Below are 16,531 nucleotides of genomic sequence, written 5' to 3'. Positions count from 1 at the left end.
AAGAATGAACTTACTGCTGTTTGTTTGAAAAAAACTATGAAAAAATATAGCGGGGAGGGGGAAAAGGGGGAAAATGTATTGTTTGAAAACGAATAAAGAAAAGCATTAATATAAAATGAAATATTCAAATGATACAATAAAAAATTATAAACACACACACACACACACAGTCTTTCTGTCTGCATTTTGAATCCACTCCTGATTTGTACTTCATAAATGTCTGGTAACGCTCTAGAGCCTGTTTTAAATGCCTAATAAAGGTTATTGTTGTTGCTAATGGGTCGCATAAGAAAATGAGTGGGAATTTTGGGTGAGTTTTGCAGGAAGTTGTAGATGATATGCGAAGCCCAGCAGACGTCCCAGAAAAAGTTTAGAAACTCAGAAATGCATAAAATATATGTACAGTATTGTAATATCAATAATGTTTATCTTTTAATACCATAAATAGACACAATTTCTTTTTAAAAGTTAAAATAAAGGAGAAAGAAAAAACATCGGACTTATTCTTTGGTACGAAGGGAGGGTCAAAAAGTTTAGGCCCATTTCCAGATAGCAGTCGCACCCCTAACCCCAGCGATGTGGAAGAAATAACCAGAGCCAACCTCATTTATTTGACAAGATATGCCAAGATTGAGCTAGCCTGGGCAATCCAGGCCAGGGCAGAGGGGAACTGAACTTTCTCCCTTTCTCCCAGTTGTGGTTGACCTCCTAAACTCTCCCAGCCAGACTAGCTAGAAGCAGGAGGAAGAGGGTTGGGGCACTTAGGTCCCGTCACCTTGTAGGCCCCTTGGGGTCAGAATCACCAGAAATATTCCTAAAGACACCAGGTGCTTTACAGGTGAGTGGGGTTGAGGTGCTTCTGATTTGGCCTTCTGTGGTCCTCATCTCAAGCGATTCATCTTTCATTGCTGGCAACCTCTGCACAGCACAAACCGGAATAAAGACTTGCACATTTTAATACACAAATTGTACACCCTCACACTGTGATCTCCTGTGCAGCCACAAACAAATAACATTTGGGCTATTCTCAGTGACTAGAGACGTGAAATACAAAATGACGTGGATCGCTAGGTTCTGAGATCATCTGTGTCAAAGAGTATCACAGATAGTAAAGTATAGTGGTAGGTTTTTTTTTAATAAATAGTGTTTAATGAATTTTCCATATCATACACAAATGAAAGAATATTTGCGTTTTGTTTTTGTTTTTAAATAAAAACATTTGAAAGATTTACTTATTCAATTCCCCTATTTGGGGATTGTCTTAATCTGTTAACTCGATCTACATCAATCAGTTTGGGCTTCAACCAATCGTTATAACACATCTCAAAAATCAAATCAAATATCACATACTAGCTTGATTTTTTATACTAGATTAACTTTTTACAATGTTTCCACTCCTTTAACAGAACAGGAAAGATAAAGAAGAAACAGCTTACAAAAATACAGAAAGTACAGCCCTCTTCCAATCCTTTAGTATACTTGAAAGGAGGTCCCGAAAAAATCCTTCAGTAGTATAGTGGTCAGTTTGAAGGACTGGAGAACGAGATTGCTGGTCATTCATGAATAATTCTCCTTTCGCAGGGTCTTTGACCCTTTTATCAGCTTTCTTGTAAATCAGTGGTTCTCAACCTGGGGGTCGGGACCCCTTTGGGGGTCGAACGACCCTTTCACAGGGGTCACCTGAGACTCTCTGCATCAGTGTTCTCCATCTGTAAAATGGATAAATGTCAGGGTTGGGGGTCACCACAACATGAGGAACCGTATTAAAGGGTCGCGGCATTAGGAAGGCTGAGAACCGCTGTTGTGAATCTTAGCACTGCCATTATTTCTGGGGAATTTATTAGCTGTTCAGTGCATGTAAAACTCCCATCAGGCTGTGCTGTGCTTGGACAATTCTCTATGGCGCTTCTCTAACAAATCCCTCCCCCATACATTCTGTTGAACATTAGGACACAGCAGAACTCTTCTTCGAAGACGTCCGTCTCCCTGCCAGTGCGTTGCTCGGGGAAGCGAACAAAGGATTCTATTACCTCATGGCCGAGCTACCTCAGGTAGGACAGATTTGAAATGGGGTGAAGGCACGATTTCCACATGGATGGCCGCCGATTCTGTGTCACAAGACTTGGTCTCTGGTGCGGGGTATCCGCAAACCCCGCTCAGCATCAGTCTATGTCTGGAATCTTATGCTAGACTCTTTGCTGTTCTAAAGGTTGAAGCGTTAATGAAAGAAACTAGTCGAGTTACAAATGGGTTGATTGTATTAGTGTCTCTGGCATGGCCAATATAGTTCCCATGGCAATGATAACAAACCCTTTGGTCCCTGTAGATTTAGCTGTAATGTAGAACAAGAAGAAGAGTTGTTGTTGTTGTTGTTTGGATTTTATTATATTCCCCTTCAGATGTCTCCTCTCCAAACTAAAGAGACCCAAACGCTGTACTTATCTGCTAGTCCTCAAAATATTGTTATGTCAGCCACCATCTCTCTTAATGTAGCCAATCTAGTAATTGGAACCTAGCAATAAAGCAGCTTGTATAAAGCCTAAAGCTCCTCATAAAACACGATGCTCAAGTCAGCTACTACAGTAATTGGACTATATTTATTTATTTATTTATTTATTGTATTTATAAACCGCCCTCCCCCGAAGGGCTCAGGGCAACGAACAGAACAAACAAATAGAGCACAAATAAAATCAAAGTTAAATATAGCTCTATATGCTAAAATAAACCCCATTAAAATGCAGCATCCTAATATCAAAATTAACGATGGCGACCTACTAGCAATCCCCTAAAAAGAAAAAGGGGAGGAGAAGGGGCGGGGGGGAACGGCAGGGTCCACAGATGTTATAAAAGAGGAGAGAGGTGCTGATTAAACTGAGGGTGCTGATTAAACTGAGGGATTAAGAGATCAGCTAGGGTACCTTAGGAGGTAGTGATCTATTCTCCCTTGACACCTTTAAACTCTTTATGGACTGGCTAAAACTTAATCTGTAACTTTTAGATTAAACTCGATCAAGCTGCACCTGATTTTCTCAGCTGCTGTAGCAGAGTAGACGATGAAAAATGTTGACTTCCTTCGAATGTTGCCACAAATTTTCAAGTGTAATTCTTTCTAGGCTGCTTAAAGCCTAGCTGTTTGTATTTGTGACCATCCTTTGTAGGTCTGCAATTAGGGTTGTTCGGATTTATATCTTGCCTTTCTGTCGATTGTCCCACCAGGCCTTAAGTTCTATAGCCACATTTTCTCTCATATTGTCAAGAGACCAAGTGGTATAGTGGTTAAGAGGAATGGACTGTAATCTGAGAACCAGGATCGATTCCCCACTCCTCCAGATGAAGCCTGCTGGGCTAGTCACAGTTCTCTGGAACTCTTTCAGCCCCACCTACGTCCCAAGGTGTCTGTTGTGAGGAGAGGAAGGGAAGGGGTTTGTAAGCTGCTTCGAGACTCCTTAAAGGTTAAAAAAAAGCAGGGTATAAAAAGCAACTCTTCTTCAAAGTGTCTCTACCCTTCTCTGTACAACAGTGCTTTCTCTGGCATGCCAGCCCTCCCATGTACAAACCTCCAAAGTCACTTCTGGAATTAAATATATATATTTTAAAAAACTAGCCTTAGTGGTAGGAACATATTCCGAGCGTCAAACAAGCAACTCTCCCTGACCTCTAAGCTGTGAGTAGAACCTCTACATGGGGGCCTACATTCATTCATTTATTTATTTATTTATTTATTTAATTAATTAATTAATTACAATTGTTATTAGTAATTAATTAATTAATTGTAATAATTACTTAATAGGCATACTCATCCCGAAAGAGACTCGAAGTGACTCACCACATGACTGTTTCCAGAACAGTAAATCAATATAACATAAAATCTTACTCATTAAAATTCAGCAGCAATTAAAACAATAAATACAGATTAAACAACAAAGGTTGTGTAAAAACACACACACAGGCGCCCGGTCTAAAGGCCAAAGGAGAAGGGAGGAGAGGCAGGGCCCAGGATGGAATCAGGGCCCTACCAAGATGGAAAAGGCAGCTTAGTTCCGGTTTCAATGGGGGGCAATAGAACCGCCGCCAGCCCCTCCAAAAGCCTGGTGGAATAGCTCTGTCTTACAGGCCCTGCGGAATTCACCAAGGTCCCACAGGGCCCGGACAGCTGGAGGTAGAGCATTCCACCAGGCAGGGGCCAGAGCTGTAAAGGCCCTGGCCCGGGTCGAGGCCAGCTGCATCGTCGCAGGGCCAGGGATCACCAGCAGTTCTGCCGCAGTCGACTGCAGCGGCCATGAATACACATTCTGTGTCCTCCATTTTTCCAGAGTTCTAGAGAATGGTGCATACGAGAGGTCGGACAGGGGAAGTTGGGACATAGAGAAGAGTGACATAATTCAAACCCAGACCTGTCTCTGAAGGGTAGAGGGATGAACAGCGTTGGCGTCAAGGTGTACCAATCACAGCATTCTGTATGTAGGGAAATAGTAAGAGAGGTTTTCTAGCTTGGTATATCAACTCATCCGAGTGCATTTTTTCTCTCCTTCCTCTTCAGGAAAGGCTATTGATAGCTGATATGGCAATCGCCAGCTGCGAATTCATGTTCGAGGAGACGAGAAGCTACGTTAAACAAAGGAAAGCTTTTGGAAAAACGATTGCACATTTGCAGGTGACTATTTTAAGAATGTTTGCTTGCCTTGGGTTGTTCATTGATGCTTGCCTGTGTCTCACATGCTTTATCTCTGAGTGCTGCCAGTTATCTGTGATCTGGCGGAGCAACACTTTGAACTTTTGAACAATATACAGCTTGCCAGTGCCGCAGCGCCAACGCTTTCTGCAAACAGGTCTTTGCGGTTGACTGCCTGTAATATCGCATCTTATAGACTGCACTTTTTGTATTCGTAAAATTGTGATGTAATTTCAGAATTGTAATATAGGTATATGCATTTAGAGTTTAGAACTTACGTCAGTAAGATAGTTTGTGGTTAAGAAATCCTACAAACCATAAGTGTTTATTACCAGCCAGCCGGTGTGCTACACATTTTTCCTTTTCTCAGGTTCTATTTCACATCGCACACGTGTTGATTTCAATTTAGGGTCTTTGGAGGGACCTCAGAATTGGCTGGGGATGAAAACAAAGCGATCGATGCTATGTGATTCTTTGGCCCAACTCAGAAAGACAATTGTCACATTCTTAAACTGCATTAAAGAATAGACAGATGATTTTGGGGGATCTTGAAAACAGGGTGGAAGATGAATGAAGAAAGACAATATGTTTTTGGCGTACAATGTTCTGTTGATCAGTCACATGAATAACAGCTACTGTATATACTCATGTATAAGTCGAATTTTTCAGCACATTTTCAATGCTGAAAAAGCTCCCCTCGACTTATATGCGGGTCATTAAAATTTTTGTGTGTTTTTACTTTGCCGGCCAGCAGGGGGTGCAGTTTTTATGCTAGCGGCACCAAAATTTCAGGGCACCCTCAGAAGACACTCTAGATGACATTACCAGCCAGATTTGGTAAAGTTTGGTTCAGGGGTCCCAAAGTTATGGACCCCCAAAGGAGAATAACCCCATTCCCCATTGTTTTCAATAGGAGCTATTAGTAAGCGGGGCTACCCTTTTGAGGGTCCATAACTTTGGACCCTCTGAACCAAAACTTCACCAAACCTGGCTGGTCTCATCAGGAGAGTCTCCTTATGATACCGGTCAGGTTTGGTGAAGTTTGGGTCAGGGGATCCAAAGTTTTTGATCCCCAAAGGGGATGCCCCATCCCCCATTGTTTACAATGGAAGCTAATAGTAGATTTCCCATTTCTGATAGTCAACTCACCCTCTTCAAATCTAAGTTGGGTTACATTTGGACATACAGATGATGATGAGGAATCCAGTTTTGAAGGATTTTAACTCTTGTGTTTTAGCTTGGTTGCTGGTTGAGCTAAGGTTTTTGTACTTTTAAAGTTATTGTTGATACCATATTGTTCTTGTTGACCCTCTTTTCCACTTACAGAGCCAGTTTACTGTTTTTCTTTGAAATAAATATTCAAAAACATTTAACCTACTGATGCCTCAATTGATGTAATTTTATTGGCATCTATTTTTATTTTTCAAATTTACCAGCAGCTGCTGCATTTCCCACCCTCGACTTATACGCGAGTCAATAAGTTTTCCCAGCTTTTTGTGGTAAAATTAGGTGCCTCGACTTATATGCGGGTCGACTTATACACGAGTATATACGGTATGTTATCAACATACACACTGGTTCTTGCTAGTTTGGAAATGGGAATTTGGTGAGAATTCACTGTTGGAGATTCCTAGCACCGCTGTCTGCGAATCTGTGCAGAGAGGAAGTGACTAATATATGCATCTGGAAACGGGCTTCCTTCTGACCTGCAGGCTGACAAAAGAACCAGAAGCGCTTTCTTTATGGAAATGGTAGATGGTCTCCGGTAACCCTTAGCTTGAACTACAGCATCTGAATCTCCAGATCAACCCAGCTAGAGGGTGCATGTAATTTAGACCCACTTGGGATGGTGATGTGCACCAATTCAATCCAATCCAAAAACCTTTATTAGGCATAAACCAGAAGTACCGTACATTCCAAATACAAAAACAGGATCATTGTTACATGTCATGTAGAACCCGGATCAAAAATGTAGCAACTGCTTCAGAAATTTCTACATTAGGGCTGTTCAATAGCTTACACATTTTTAGTTTGCCTGAGAGAAACATAAATTCTAGAGGTAGTAAAGCTCCCAGATCGGTTCTAATATCATTATACCTCTATGGCTACCAATCTTGATCCTCCTTGATCTCAGATTGCAAATGCCTTAGCAGACCAGGTGCTCAGGAGCAGCAGCAGCAGAAGGCCGTTGCTTTCACATCCTTCATGTGAGCTCCCAAAGGCACCTGGTGGGCCACTGCGAGTAGCAGAATGCTGGACTGGATGGACTCTGGTCTGATCCAGCAGGCTAGTTCTTATGTTCTTATGAACAGTAAAGCAGGATATGAGGGATTGCGTCTATAGCATTGGGACAGTACCGACAGCAACGCTCACTTTGTGGGATGTTACGGAAACGACCTTGAAGATAGACAGAGGGGAATGAGTTGCACCTTGCTCTTGTCATGACCCATCTGCACTTATAATTAATAAGCTGTTCTAAGTATACAGCAGGGCTAGATTTCGGGGGTGTGATCCCAAAGTATAGAGGGGAACAGGAGCTTTGTGCAGCACTCAGGAGAGATTGGTATTCCTGGTCGTACAGTCTGATCTTTAGATGATGGTAAATTTCCGTGGCCGTAAGCATATGAATAGAATCTTCTCCTTGGGTGATGTGCACCCTAAATAGCATCCAGAATGCAGGGTTGCCCCTGGGTTCTTTTGGGATTCCGACACAGGGTGGTAGAAATAATCACAAATGCCCGCCGGAGAAGGTGGGGCTAATTACATCCTGTCAAGGAGTAAAGTGATGCATAGTAGCTCATCCATGTTTCAGGCAGAAGTTCTGTTTAACGGGATGCCTTTTCAAATTAACATTTGTTTAAAATATTTTATATACATATATGCACAAAAGAAGTATGTAGATATTGATGTAGCTGAGAAACCCATCAGGCAGACTAGTCTTCAGTTTGCAGGCCCCTGATGCTCTTATGCAAAGAGAACTAGAAAAAAATTGTTTTACTCCTGGGCATCCCTTTTAAATGAGCTATTCTATTAGGAGCAGCAGTGGCGTAGTGGTTAAGAGCAGGTGCACTCTAATCTGGAAAACCGGGTTTGATTCCCCGCTCTGACACTTGACCTGTAGAGGCTTATCTGGAGAACTAGATTAGCCTGTGCACTCCAACACACGCCAGCTGGGTGACCTTGGGCTAGTCACAGCTCTACTGAGCTCTCTCAGCTCCATCGACCTCACAGGGTGTTTGTGACAGAGTAGAGCTTTTACTGCGGAAACTGCGTTACCGAGGCAGGATAAGGGCGGCTGCAATAGGCTTGGCACGGCAGAAGAAACAACACAACACCATAAAGTAGTTTCACTTCCAAAGAAGACTTTATCTTTAGGTGCAGGTTATTTACAGTGTAGACAGTATCAGCAAACAATTGGACAGCACGCTCCGCAGCAACTAGACACAGTACAGTTGAACATGCTCTACCTTTATACTTCTGTTAGCCTATCACAGTAAAGGTCAGTGATCAGGTTTGAACCGGTTCTGTACAGATACATCAGGTTTTGACAGGTGTTTTTGTCTGACAAGTGCTGTCACCTAGATCGCATTGATCTGTCTGCTCACAAGATGCACACCGCATTTTTTTAATTCCCTGACAGTTTGTTGTGGGGTGGGGGAAGGGAAAGGAGCTTGTAGGCCTCTTTGAGTCTCCTACAGGAGAAAAAGGGCAGATAAAAATCCAGACTCTTCTTTTTCTCTTCTTGTGAGCCAAGCCAGTTTTAATTGTAATAACGAGAGGTGGAGGTAAACAGCAAAAGAGATATCCTTGCCCGTGGGGACGAGAAGAGAAAGATGCTGGCCAGATTTCGACAGCAACATAAATTATTTTTGAAAAGTGAGCAGAATTTGGTACACTGATGTTTATTATCAACTTCCGCTCGAATCATTTTAATTAATAATAATAATAATAATAAGCCTTTATTTGGCATAACAATAATCATAACACAATAAAAAACCTGAGATAAAAGGTATACAAATACAAAGGTTTAAGATAAAATATAAATTATTGATTGTGCATCACCTCCAGTAAAAATTGTGCAACCAATTCACAAGTTTCATTGTCAGAATTGTCCAGAAGAAAAGGAAGTCTACTTAGTTGTTTCCATTTCACTAGGTATCCTAGAAAGAATGTTGGAATATTTTGATCTGATATTAGCAGATTTAGGGCAGCAAAGCAGGTGATGTGCCAATTTTTCAATTTGTTGTTCACCACAAGAGCATACCCGCTGAAGCAAATTTCCAGGTTGTTAAATCTACCACTTAATAAAGCGGAGGGGAAAACATTGAGGCGAGCAAGTGTGAGGACTCTTCTCTGCATTGGATTGATCAAAAAATACAAATAAGGAGCCATCCTGTTTTGATATAGGAATTATTGAAAAATGTAAGGGTGAACAAGTTTTCATAGCAGCCCTAAATAAATTAATCCATTCGCTTTCCAACAATTTTTGTTTTAACAAGTTGTAGGATTCTGAACTAGATAGCGAGAAAAGCGAGTCGAGAGATATACCAAGTGATTCAATCTTTCTTTCGATCAGAGAGAACCATGGATTAGCCTGAGTATCAGACAAAAGTAGGTGAATCAGCGAGTGCTCATCATGCGAGAAATGCAGGCGAAGCCAAAATTTAAAAGCTCTCAACCAAGCCCTATAAACTAATGAATTTTGGCCCAGTTCTAAACAGAGGGCCGCATACGGTACACAATTTGGCAGGCCCATAATTTTACGGAAAAATTTGGACATTTTAATTAATTGATTATTTCCAAAACAGCAGAAAAGAAGAAAAGAAAGAGAACTTAAAGTCTAGCAATAATTTTAAAAAGGGGAAAGGAGGGGAAAGTATATGGTGGGAAAAAAACAGTGGTAGTAGATCCACACATAAGTTTCTATAAAAGATTTCGAAATATCTAAAAATAAACTTGGAGACAGTGACATTTTTGGATTGAGCACAGCACACCAACCTTGTAGAGAGGGTCTCCCTCTGCCTGTCCCCCAAAATGGGACAGGACAGACATTCTACAGGATCTACCACATTCAGATCTCACAGAACTCAAATGTGTCATCTTATAACACTGCCTCTTTTTCATTGACCTGCCTTTTTTTTTATCTTTGCAAATTGAAAGACAGTACAGCACAAGCTTGCGGAACTGAAAACAGAGATTTGTGTAGGCCGGTCATTTTTGGATAGCTGTCTCCAACTTCACTCAGTGAAACGCTTGGACTCTGCCACGGCTTCGATGGCCAAGTACTGGTAGGCATGCCAAACCAACATCTCTTCCTCAGTAGGATCTTTCCGGGCAGTGGTGTAGCACCAGGGGGTGGGGCAGGGGCGCAACGCACCGGGCATGCGCCCCTGCGGGCTTTGCGGGGGTGTTGCGAGATGGGGGCATGGAAGGGCGCAGGGCGCACGTGTACCCCGGGCACAGTTCCCCCTCGCTCCGCCCCGGATGTGAACAGCCATGTTGAACAGAGCTCTTGGTGGGGAAACCCAGCCCTTGGTTCACAGGTGTCAAACTCACGGCCCTCCAGATGTTCATGAACTACAACTCCCATCAGCCCTTGCCAGTATAGCCAATGCTCATGTTGGGAGGGATTGATGGGAATTGTAGTTCATGAACATCTGGAGGGCCGTGAGTTTGACGCCTGTGGATCATGGAGTTGCTAGACGGGCATCTGATGCCTCCTTTATCCTTTTCCCCAGTCAGTTTTGTAGCTACTGTTCATAGCTGTATGTTGTGTGATCATATAAATGTGACTCTGGATGAGGACTCCAGCGGTTTGGGAGCACAGAATGGGACATTTCTTCATTTACAGCTTAACAGCTAAATGGCGACCATAAGAACGCCTCAGTCATAGGATCTTTTAATCTGGAGCAAATGAATTAGCCCCACAAATGAATGTCCTTCTTAAGTCAGAAGGGGAGGGAATGATGTCATGTGGCAAGGAAGATCCTCTTCATATCAAATCCTTAAATGAAGATTGGCAGCAGTGAGAGCAGCATTGGGAGCAGCAGTGGCGTAGTGGCTAAGAGCAGGTGCACTCTGATCTGGAGGAACCGGGTTTGATTCCCCGCTCTGCCGCTTGAGTTGTGGAGGCTTATCTGGGGAATTCAGATTAGCCTGTGCGCTCCCACACACGCCAGGTGTTTGTTGTGAGGGGGGAAGGGCAAGGAGATTGCAAGCCCCTTTGAGTCTCCTTCAGGAGAGAAAGGGGGGATATAAATCCAAACTTCTCTTCTTCTTCCCTTCTTCTTCTTCTTCTTCTTCTTCTTCTTCTTCTTCTTCTTCTTCTTCTTCTTCTCCTTCTCCTTCTCCTTCTCCTTCTCCTTCTCCTTCTCCTTCTTCCCTTTGCTCTGCTCCATGACGCGGAGCTGTGCATGTTATCAAGATTATGACGTAGGGCACTGGAGCTGATCTCAGCAGACATCCCCTGGGCCGGTCTGACTATATCAATGTCTGTGGTGGAGGAAAGATGGCCTGGTATAGCAGCTAAGCAGAGTACTTGGAAGGGTCAAGGCAGACTCTGCAGAGGAAGGCAATGGCAAACCACCTCTGCTTCTCCAATTTCAGAAGCTAAGCAGGGTCAGCTTAGAAGCATAGAATCATGGAGTTGGAAGAGACTACAAGAGCCATCAAGTCCAACCCCCTGCCATGCGGGAATACACCATCATGGCAGTTGGCCATCCAGCCTCAGTTTCAACCTGTTAGGTCTTGAACCAACAAGCAATAAGTGGACTCCGGATATAGAATCAGTAGTCTTTATTGAGTTGGCAACAGGCACTCTAAACTCCCAAGAAGCCAGTTCTGCTGAACTGTCTTCTCCATTCACGTTTATCCCCCAAGGTTTGCTCCCCAGAAGTCCCCCTCCCGTTTCCCCAGAGAATGTGAGAAAGTAAAGTGTGAACAGGAATGTTTTTGAAAGCGAGGCAGAGACAGCGATAGTCAGATAGCCTCCTTCTGTGTTCACTACTTCCTCCTTCCCCCTCCCTGAGCTTCAGCAGGGTTACCTACATTTACAAGCCCAGATCAAACAGAGTGAAGATCCATTAACATCTCAAAAAGCAGGTTACACTGTCAAGCATACATCCATTTATTGTTTCTTGAGGAATGTTTTACCTCACAATAAATAAAATCTTTTTTTTTTTGGCTCGGAGTGCTTTACATTAACCAAATCAGAATCCACGCAGTAGCAGAGAGTTCCTCTTGCTCTACACACTGTCAAGCATACATCCAGTGGAACCCAGGCCCCCACTCGCAGGTGTGAAGCCCAATGCCTAAGGGCACCTCAGTGGCTGATGCCAGGAAGGCGGAGTCTCCAAAGTGGCTGATGCCAGGAAGGCGGAGTCTCCAAAGAAGGAGACTCCACCACACTCCAAGGCAGAGTATTCCACTGTCAAACAGCCCTTACCGTCAGGAAGCTCTTCCTAATGTTTAGGTGGAATCCTCTTTTCCTGTACTTTGAATCCATTACTCCTTGTCCTAGTCTCTTGTTCCTAACGTTTCGCCTGCATCTGTGACTGGCATCTTCAGGAGTGTATTACAGAGGGAAGTCTGTTACACTGGGTGACAGTGTACGCACAGTGTGTAACTGTGTACACACAGTGTGTAACAGACCTCCCTGTGTGATACACCTCTGAAGATGCCAGCCACAGATGCAGGCGAAACGTTAGGAACAAGATCCACCAGACCACGGCCACACAGCCCGGAAAACCCACCAGAACCAGTTGAATCTGGCCGTGACAGCCTTCGACAATACATTGGGTCTATACAGTTTCTTATAAATCGACAACATTTTAGGGAGATCACTACTGTCAGGTATGTACCAACAGCTAGTTTTATAGGAATGTTTAACTAGAGTGAAAGAAGACCGTAACTGGACTGTATTATAGAGGCCCTGAAGGTAGTCGAGGTCATCACAGCTTACTTTCTAAGCACAGACTGGGTGTTTATTAAATCAGTCTAACTTCAGGGTGAAAATATTACCTCCTGATGGCTTATCACAAGTCCTAACGTGGGCTGCTTTGTACAGTTCCATTTTTCATTAACTAGAAAAAAAAACCCGGGCTGCTATTACAGTTATACATTAACACCAGAGTTAGACAAGTGAAAACCTCTAAGGTAATAGTTTGTACTGATGCCAGACTAGTTTAACTCCATGGGTGAAAGAAATCAAACGTGAGATCAGGAAAAGAGAGAATACCTTTTATTTATTTTTTGGCACATACTTTTAGAAAACCTACAGAGAAAACAAGATATGCCAAACTTATAGAGAAAATCTAAGCCTATAGAGAAAATTAGATATGCCAAAGACAAATAGAGGCCAGCAGGAATATTTCCACAAAAAGCGGGGGGGTGGGGGGTGGGGGTGGGGGGAGGGGCGGTTAGCTTCAGCCTGTAAGCGGTGGAAATTGCCACTGTCTGTTAAAATTTTATATTCTTACTCGGCTATATGAAGCATGAGTGTTGTGGGTTTTCCAGGCTGCATGGCCGTAGATGCAGGTGAAACGTTAGGAGCAAAAATTACCAGACCATGGCCACGCAATCTGGAAAACCCACAACACCCAGTTGCTTCCGGCTGTGAAGGCCTTCAACAGTGGCATAGCGCCAAGGGAGCAGGGCGGGGCACAATGCACCGGGCGCACGCCGGTGCGGGGGCGCGGCAGGGGTGGATGATGCAAGCAGGCCGGGCGCAGTTTCCCCTTGCTCCACCCCTGGCCTTCCACAATACATATTTGCAGAAATCTTAAGCGTTATTACATCTATGTTAACTTTGTATTTCAATCTGTCAAATTCACATAATTTCTTCTTCTATAGTTCTGACATTATCTCTTTATCTTAAAGAGAGATAGATCACTTCTCTGTGTGACTTTCCTGCTTGCTGAATTGACATACATTCTGTTTTTATTGCTAAGGGAAAAACCTAACTAGTCTCAGAGGACTTGTGTGTGTTTTTTTTTCTAAATAAGAATTGAAGATGTTTAGAAGTAAGTATAGCAAGTTTCAGGGTTAAGCGCTGGTTGGTTCAGTCCCAGCCAAGAAGAATTCTCTGCATAGAGCTCTGGGGAAGTATTACATCAAGTCAAGGGGTCATGAGTAGTGTATGTCCTGTGTTGTGTTTGAAACCTTTCTTTCATAGAAGCTCTGCATTCAATACACACGTTTGACTGTTACAAGCTGTCGGTTCAAGATTTGCGATCCACAGTCTTTCTTTCTCATTTTTCTTACATGCTGAAACATCACAGCCACGCGCAGAGTTTTGTTGAAACTGGGCGGGACGTTGGCCACTGAAGCATCGGGGGTCCCATCGAAAACAGAATGTTTCCCCTTTAAAAAACAACCGCGGTTGCCTTCTGGCAGTGTCATACCCCGCCCCTCCCCAGTTCCCCGTGACCACCCCGTGCCCCACTTACGGGAGCCAGTAGGGAGGCTGGGGGAGGGTGGAGCTCAGATGGGCAGGGCTCGGACAGCTGCTGTGGTGGCAGGCCTGCTCCTGGGTTGCCTGCCGCCGAGCCGTGCCGCCCCAACCTCCCTTCAGGCCTGCTCTTGTCCTCCCCTTCTGAGACCCTGGGGACGACCGGAGCTGGCCTGCAGGGGCCGGGGTGGGGGGGGGGGGGCGGCTCAGCGGCATCCCGGAACATGGAATACCCCATGTTCCCATTAGCTGTTCGCCACTGCCTTCTGGTGCATAAAAGCTCGGTAGTTTTTAGCAATGTACTGGACTCCTTTCTTTACAGGGCTTCTGATCTCCAAAACAGTGTGGCTACCCAGTGCGTCCAGCTCCACGGCGGATGGGGCTATATGTGGGAATATCCAATTGCCAAGTAAGTCTTCTTAATGGATTCTGCTGCCTTCTTTGACCAATTCGGATCATCCGCAGTACAGATAAAATAGTTCCATGCGAAGAGTTGTGCCCTTCCCCAGAAGTGAGACCGTTCTGATAGTCTGTTCTTTGGGGTGCTGTGTGGTTTCCGGGCTGTGTGGCTGTGTTCTAGCAGCATTCTCTCCTGACGTTTCGCCTGCATCTGTGGCTGGCATCTTCAGAGGAGATCCTCTGAAGATGCCAGTCACAGATACGAAAGCGGCATCCTGAAATGCTGCTAGAATATGGCCTTAACCGAAACAGCACACCAATATTCCGGCCGTGAAAGCCTTCGACAATACATAGTCTGTTCTTTAATTGTTTTACTTATTTTAAATGTTTATCAGCTGCCTTTCTAACTTGCGGAACCCAAGGCAGCGTATGAAAGGAAAACAATGATCAAGAACACATAAAAGACCACAGCTGACAATCTCCAATTCGGGCAGCCAATAAATAAAAACTAGTCAAAGGCAGTCCGTAAATAAAACTCTTTGATTATTCCTGAAGATCAAAAGTGGGGGTGCTAGGAACACCTCCCTAGTGAAGTTGTTTCATAATTGTGGGGCTGCCATTGAAAAGGCCCTCTTATGTATCCACCAGACAAGTTCCTTTGATTAGAGCCAGCGTGGTGTAGTGGTTAAGAGCAGGTGGACTCAAATCTGGAGAACCGGGTTTGATTCCCCACTCCTCCACCTGAGCAGCAGAGTCTTAGCTGGTGAACTGGATTTATTTCCCCACTCCTACACATGAAGCCTGCTGGGTGACCTTGGGCTAGTCCCAGTTCTTCGGAATTCTCTCAGCCCCACCTACCTCACAAGATGTCGACTGTGGAGAGAGGAAAGGAAAGGAGTTTTTAAGCCCTTTTTAGTCTCCGTCCCGGAGACAAAGGCAGGGTATAAATCCAAACACTTCCTCCTCCTTTTCTTCGTGGGACAGTCAGAAGGGCCTCTTCCTGTGGCCTTAATTCCCAGGCAGGAATGTATGGGAGAAGATGGTCCTTCAAATTCCCCGGTCTCAGGTCACTGCTTGAAAGTAGGTTCTAACAAATAAAGCAAGAAAGCTGTATCTGCTGCGTTTTTATGAATGACCATATTTTCCCTTTACTGATTAATTTAAAGTTGCCTTATGGCTGAATCTGTTTAATTCTCTTAGCTAAAAGCGGGCAGCATCTTTGGGTATGATCCTGTAACATACACAAAATATAGGCTGAAAACAAACTAAACCCGCCAGACGTCGAAGCTTTTAAGATATATAGGCTTTATCTTAGAAGTTCTAGATTACTGGTTTTGTGGGTTTTTCTGGCAGAACTTTCTATCTAGTGCATTTTTATCCTGCGCTTTTCCTAAGGAGCTTGGTTCTCACAACATGGTTCTCACAACAATCTTGTGAGGGAGGCTAGACAAACAAAAAAAATTGTTACTAAATACTCCTGTATTCAGGAGTACTTCTGGTATGTCTTCCAGTCGGCTCACTCTGTCTTTTCTTTTCTCCAGATCTTTTGTAGATTCTCGTGTTCAGCCAATCTATGGGGGTACCAATGAAATAATGAAAGAGCTAATTGCCAGAGACATTGTAAGTGATAAATAAGTCTGGGATTGGCCTGGCTCCGGAATCCAATTACTGTTGACATGGAACTCAATTGTACATGGAAATGAATATGGAGGAAGACACTTTGTCTAGCTGAAGAACAGGAAACACAATTATTAAAAATACTTTTAACCCCCCCTCCCTTAGAAACGTGCGGTTTTTGTTTTGTTGATTTGCAATGCTGCCATTCAAAAGAAGTGTGATTTGACATACATTATTTCCCCCCAAGAAACTATGTGATAGTATGAACAGGCAAAACAAACTGAATTCTGGATATTATCTGAACTCGAATTCTTTTATTCTTGTGTAACTGAGCCCAGCCCTAAGCATTAGAATCAAATATACACATGTTGGAAAAATTATTGTTATTGAAAAGA

At 43.6% G+C, this 16,531-nt stretch overlaps 1 protein-coding gene across 1 annotated transcript in view; it reads left to right on the top strand.

The window, feature by feature from the left end:
* LOC125426189 (long-chain specific acyl-CoA dehydrogenase, mitochondrial-like) overlaps positions 1-16,300 on the top strand; it is a 39,490-nt gene extending 23,190 nt beyond the window's left edge. The window contains 5 exon segments of the mRNA XM_048484444.1: positions 1,950-2,051; positions 4,541-4,654; positions 9,833-9,960; positions 14,443-14,529; positions 16,061-16,300. Of these exon segments, the coding sequence (XP_048340401.1) occupies positions 1,950-2,051; positions 4,541-4,654; positions 9,833-9,960; positions 14,443-14,529; positions 16,061-16,154 (525 nt within the window). The 3' untranslated portion in view covers positions 16,155-16,300.
* The last annotated feature ends 231 nt before the right edge of the window (positions 16,301-16,531 follow it).

The sequence above is a fragment of the Sphaerodactylus townsendi genome, linkage group LG02, assembly GCF_021028975.2.
Source record: "Sphaerodactylus townsendi isolate TG3544 linkage group LG02, MPM_Stown_v2.3, whole genome shotgun sequence".
Classification (NCBI taxonomy): Eukaryota; Metazoa; Chordata; class Lepidosauria; order Squamata; family Sphaerodactylidae; genus Sphaerodactylus; species Sphaerodactylus townsendi.
This window is presented reverse-complemented; position numbering and strand designations above follow the sequence as displayed.